At 42.7% G+C, this 6,463-nt stretch overlaps 1 protein-coding gene across 2 annotated transcripts in view; it reads left to right on the top strand.

The window, feature by feature from the left end:
• Nucleotides 1-5,056, top strand: part of LOC129865179 (solute carrier family 41 member 2-like) — a 29,254-nt gene extending 24,198 nt beyond the window's left edge. For both annotated transcript variants that reach the window (XM_055937704.1, XM_055937703.1), the window contains exon 11: nt 6-5,056. In XM_055937704.1, the coding sequence (XP_055793679.1) occupies nt 6-191 (186 nt within the window). In that variant the 3' untranslated portion in view covers nt 192-5,056. The remainder of the gene's footprint in view (nt 1-5) is intronic.
• Nucleotides 5,057-6,463: the final 1,407 nt, after the last annotated feature.

Below are 6,463 nucleotides of genomic sequence, written 5' to 3'. Positions count from 1 at the left end.
CTCAGGTGTTCCTGTTGCTGTGTATAGCAGACTGGATGGTGTACTCTATGTGGCGTAGTGGTAAAGACCCAGACAGTTTCTCCATCCCCTACCTGACCGCCCTGGGCGACCTCCTGGGCACTGCTCTCCTGGCCCTCAGCTTCCAATTCCTGTGGTACATCGGCGACCAGGACAGCGACGTGGGTGACTGAGATGACCCCTGATCCCTGGTAGAGGGGTCACGCCCGTGCCTCTACCCCGACCCAGAACCCCTACCCCTTCTCCTTCTCTTATGCCTTGCGGGGTTGTTGACGTTTAGGCGGTTTGCCTCGCTCAGCTATTGGTCGCTGGAACATTCCTCTGCCTCTCCTATTGGGCAGAGTAGCACTTAACAATATGCTGATTGAGCCAATGAGGAGCTACAGATGTTCATTTGGAAGAAAAAAACGATATTATTTGGAAAGACATTTCTCTGCATTTGGTTCCTTTTTTCCATTCAACCAATGACATTGCATTCTAAAATCATATGCTTCTTACAGTGCAATTTATTAAGAGATTTGACCGTTGTTGTTTCGTTGCAACAAGTCACTTATATCCGGTGGACACAGGCAAATTTAGCTGGAAGCCTTCAGTTAGTGAGATCAACGGGCTGCAGTGTTTAGTCCTGACAGAGGGGGAGATACATGGACAGACAGGGTGAAGAAAGGCCAGGTTACAGGAGGTACACACCTGGCCCTTGACAGCTAGGGCCAGGGTTTGCAGGGTTAGTCGCTGGATCAGCTGTTTTAGAGCTGGGATGGAACAAAAGCCTGCACACTATGCTGTTGTTACAGACTAGTATTGCCTTCCCCTGGTCCAAAGCTTTATATAGTCTATACTAGAGCACTGAGTCTACTCTCAGCCCAGACGATATGCATCTCACTCTCTTTGGATGCACTTCGTTTAGGCTCTCATTAAGGTCAGTCACAGATTGAACCTCAGTTGTTTTATCTGTGTGGGGTTTCATGTGGCCATCTGTACCCTTAGTTTTGTTTTGCATGATCACAAGGAAGGACAAATAGAATTGGGGACAGCAGCCTGATCGTGACAGTTAATGGTACTCAAAGGAATGTATTGGATACCTGCTATTTTTATACTTCTCGAGGGACTTGATTCTTTGCTCTTTCTCCCTCTTCTCCCCCCCCCCCTCTCTATCTCTCTCTATCTATCTATCTATATATATAATGGCGGTCCAGTCACACAGAGTAGGTAATATTGTGGTGTTATACAGTCAGGTACCATGCGATCATGTAGTTTTGACCGTGGACGTTTACACGCCACGCACTCTGTTTACACGTATGTACGTATGTTCACTACGGTGGCTCTCTGCCGTTAATATTCCAATGAAATGTGCCTGCGGAGATTCACAGGGTGATGAGATGTTATTCTTTCTGATGCCATATTCCTTTAGTTTTCTGTTGGGTCTGTTGTTTTCTAACCTCTAATAATGTGCTGTTAAAAGGGTTTGTTGTTTTCATATTCGCAATCTGTTCTCGGAAACGGACCACGAATTACCTTTTTGACTCATAAATGTTTAATAAATAAATAAACGTCCAGCATGAATAAGCTGCTTACAAATGTGTGATTATACTGAGTGAAGATTTGCCGGTCCCTCAGAGAGGTTAATTGGATGTTGTAGTATTAGTGTTTGTTCAGTCAAAGCTCTTGTCTAAAGAGGTTTAGGATGAAATGCCGGTAGACAGGGAAGAGGTTTAGGATGAAATGCCGGTAGACAGGGAAGAGGTTTAGGATGAAATGCCGGTAGACAGGGAAGAGGTTTAGGATGAAATGCCGGTAGACAGGGAAGAGGTTTAGGATGAAATGCCTGTAGACAGGGAAGGACAAGATCAGCTCCGATTGAGACAAATCCGTGTATACCGACACTTCTCTGCAGTAAAGCAATGTTATGATTTGAAGTCTACCACACTGGTAGAAATATATTGTGTGCTCTGTGGATGCCCTCAGGAGATCACTGGACAATCACTGTCTCTATCTCCCCCAGTCTCCATGGTAACACCAGTGTGGTATTTCACCTTTTATGACCTCTCTCGATGAACATGCCTACACACACAAGCTCTTGTCTGTCTGCCCTCTTCCTGTCACTGCTTCCGTCTCATTATGTCTTCTCATTCCCTCACTACTTCTCTCATTCCCTTCCTCTCGTTCTCTAACCATTCTTTATTTCTCAGAGCTCTCTCTTTCAGATGTGAGAGACCAGAGAGGTGGGAACAGCACCCCCAGAGACATGTTGACATTACATGCTCCTTTGGGTGGACACTAATATTAAAAATGCCATATCATATCAACTGGTGTGTGAGGTTATGATAGCTTGGCTATGTCACCTACAGGCCGATCTGTCTCTGTGGAGAGACATATACATGTTAGGTGTCTCTGTATACATGTCTCTGTATACATGTTAGGTGATTTAGTTTGAAAGGTGTCGCGTCAGATTAAGATTATAGAATTCATTGGAAGTGTGAAGAAGGGTTTACTGTAATTGCTGAAGTTTTACTTGGCATAGAGTTGGAAAGAGAATAGAAAGAGAAAAGCATTTGAATAACAGCGTATGGACTCAGTCCGACAGTGGTGAAATAGTTTTATACATTATAGTATCTCTAGATTCTGACGCCTTGGAAATGGAGTTGCATGGTAAAAAGGAAAGATATATTATCTGATTCTGGACATCAAAGATGAGCTTGAGCAGTATTCCTTAACCCTCTCCTGGGATAGATCAGAACATGAACCTTTAATGCTTGTTTCTGAATGCATCACAGTCCGTTGTCTGACCAATACTTAGTAGATCTGATGGTGACAAGCGTTCCAACCACCTCCACCTTTTAGTTCCAACTAGGCCTAAGTAGGGTTGCACATTTTGGGGAATATTCAGAGGTGGAAACTTTCCGTGGGAATTAACAGGCATTTATGGGAATTAACGGAAATATATGCAAACGAATATTAATACCATTTTAATGTAGATGTTTTTTGCATTGGTTATATTTACCATATCATATGGAGACAGAAACATAAATATTTTACCTTATCATAAGTAAACATAATTGCAAATTATTAAATCTTTCCAATAGAAATTTTAAAAACAATTTAGTTACAAATTGAACTTTAATTAAATGAGTTTACTCTTCACATGGGATGATTTCACTGAACAACAAAAGAGAATATTGAATGATCCCCAATGATCCATCGCATCTCACAGAAACCTTTTCAACATACATCTGTAAAATGGTAGTCTAGAAACTAAAGCTTAGGTTGTCTACCTCTCCAGCTTCCATGTCTTCTCCCTGGATCTCCTTAATGTCCACCTCTTGAACATCAGACTCTGAGGCCTCATCTTCACTGTCACTTTCCAACCTTGTTAAGGATGTCTTGTTGTCAGGCTCAAAAAGCCTCAAATTTGCAAAGATGGCCACCAATTTTTCAACCCTTGTATTGGTCAGCCTGTTGCGCGCTTTGGTGTGTGTTCCCAAACAAGGACCAGTTGCGCTCTGAAGCGGCTGATGTTTGTGGGATTTAGAGGATGATGGAAGCAACGGGTAAGAGCCTCAGCTCCACAAAGTTCCCTCCACCAGGTGGCTGATGAGATATGTTGGCACGACTGCCATATTGCATCTCCATCTCAAAGCCCTTGCTTGGAAGTGTACTTCGCCAGACTGCCAAGAACCTTGCCCTCATCCAGGCCAAGATGGCAAGACACGGTAGTGATGACACCATAGGCCTTGTTGATCTCTGCACCAGACAGGATGCTCTTGCCAGCATACTTGGGGTCCAACATGTACGCTGTGGCGTGTATGGCCTTCAGGCAGAAGTCTTCACGCTTTTTGATGTATTTCAGAACTGCTGCGTCCTCTGCTTGGAGCAGAGGTGAAGTGGACAGGGCAATATGGATTTCTTCTCTTACATCTGCAAGCAGAGTCTGAACATCAGACAGGATGGCATTGTCTCCCTCAATCTGTGCAATGGCTACTACTATAGGTTTCAGGCTGCTTACCACTCTCTCCCAAAACACATCATCCAGGAGACTTCTCTTGATGGAGCTGTCCATATCGTCAGACTGTGATATGGCCATTTTTTTGGAGAGACTCCTTCCCCTCCAGGAGACTGTCAAACATGATGACATCACCATTCCAAAGGGTGTTGCTGGCCAGCTTCAATGTGGTGCTCTTATTCTTCTCACTTGCTGCTATGACTTGATGACCCCTTACATACCTAACCTTGGCTCTGTATCCATTTTATTCAGTGCCTTGATATACTTGAGGAGCAGATTCAATGCATGAGCAGCACAGCCAATGGGTGTGATGTGAGGGTAGGACTCCTCCACTTTAGACCAAGCAGCCTTCATGTTCGCAGCATTGTCTGTCACCAGTACAAATACCTTCTGTGGTCCAAGGTCATTGATGACTGCCTTCAGCTCACCTGCAATGTAGAGACCGGTGTGTCTGTTGTCTCCTTGTGTCTGTGTTCTTGTAGAATACTGGTTGAGGGGTGGAGATGATGTAGTTAATTATTCCTTGCCCACGAATATTCGACCACCCATCAGAGATGATTGCAATACAGTCTGCTTTCTCTATGATTTACTTGACCTTCACTTGAACTCTGTTGAACTCTGCATCCAGCAAATGAGTAGATAAAGCATGTCTGGTTGGAGAGGTGTATGCTGGGCGAAGAACATTCAGAAATCTCTTCCAATACACATTGCCTGTGAGCATCAGAGGTGAACCAGTTGCATACACAGCTTGAGCAAGACATTCATCAGCAGGAGGACCATGAGCTGTTGCTATCGATAAGGTGTGTGAATCATAATTTTCACCTCGAATAGAGGTAGAGGGACTTTTGTCAGAGGTTGCTTGTTGTGAGCGCTGAGGGAACTTTATGCACTTGGCCAGATGATTCTGTGTCTTTGTTGCATTCTTCACATATGATTTGGCACAGTATTTGCAATTGTACACAGTTTTTCCTTCTACATTAGCTGTAGTGAAATGTCCCCACACATCAGATAGTGCCCGTGGAATTTTCCTGTAAATATTAGAGATTTTTTTTTTTTTTTTAACAGCAAATACAAGTCCATGTACAGATAAATAGTTAGGCAGTTAGATTAAACCACTAATTTGTAAGATATATATTTTTAAATGGAACATGTATGGGAAACAGGTGAATTAACACTCCTCAGTTAGCAGGCTCAAGCAAGCTAAAACCCACATGGTAGCAAAAACTATTCTAAATTATTCTAGTTCTAAATTATTTAAACACACTTTGCTGTAGGCTACTATTTACTAGTTAACAAAAAATCATGTATGTCATATAAAATATATTCACCCCACCCAGTATTGTGATCAAAACTTACCAGAAAGCATGTAGTCCTTGGCTCAGACAGTGTAGTAGTGTGGGCTCAATAGCATCTCATTAGTGTGCAAGATCTTGAGAATCAGCTGTACATGTGATGGAAGAATGCACTGTGCATGCAGAGGGTTGCAATTCCATTGAATTGGGGATAGTTTAACCAAAATATGCCAGAAGACCTAGAATTGCCTTGTGTATCCCACAAAAAAACGTTCACTGTTATAAGCTAACTTTTTTTAATGAATTTAAGCAAAATTCCCCAAATTCCAGAGTTTAACTTCCCATGGAAAATTTCCGAAAAAAATCTGGAAACTTACCAGAAAGTTTCCGACCCTTTGCCAACCTAGGACTAGGTCTATCCAATGGATATCTATTATTTGACAGTACTGATACCATGCTACGTTAACCCATGTACCGTAACACGCCTTCAGTTTGCTGTGTTTTTGTTCTTTCTCAGTGAAGTCGGAAGGGCGTGACTAAGTAGTTAAAGAGCAGATTTGCTGCTTGTGTATTTTCACGGTTGTGTTGCGCGCTTGTCTGTCTGCCCCGCTTTTAAAAGCCGATTTTCATGGTTGTAGAGGAGAGTCTCTGAAGTGTCAGTAGCGTGTGGCTTAACGACCAGAGCAGAACCTCCTGAGACCCCATAACCAGAACACTGAATTACTCTTGGCTGTCTCTTCACCTCCTGTCTATACTGTATAGGAGAGAGCAGGGAATCAGGATGTAATCTATCTAGACTACTGACATGCTTGTTTTTTCTTTTACTGTCCTCTGTAGATACTTACTCAAATTCTGCAATCACTGACTGCATGGGGGAAAAGACACTTGGAAGTGAGGTTTTAAATGATATCATTCTTAAAGTGTGTTATGGGATTTCTCTGCCTCCTTACCATTCAGTAGATACTGTAGTTGTTGAGCATGGGTAATGTTATTGTGACAGCATAGGGTTAAAACAAAATGTCTGCATTAGGAAAAGATGAGGAGTTGGCAAAAAGTGAACACCAGATGGTTGAGAGTGTGAACTCCCACTGTGTTACTGTTGAGTTAAGATGTTAGACATTTATTACACTAGATGGTTTTTATGAGGTGGCAT

This window comes from Salvelinus fontinalis, chromosome 11, assembly GCF_029448725.1.
Source record: "Salvelinus fontinalis isolate EN_2023a chromosome 11, ASM2944872v1, whole genome shotgun sequence".
NCBI classification, from domain to species: Eukaryota; Metazoa; Chordata; class Actinopteri; order Salmoniformes; family Salmonidae; genus Salvelinus; species Salvelinus fontinalis.
Note: the sequence above shows the minus strand (reverse complement) of the source record. Positions and strands in the feature narration are given on the sequence as shown.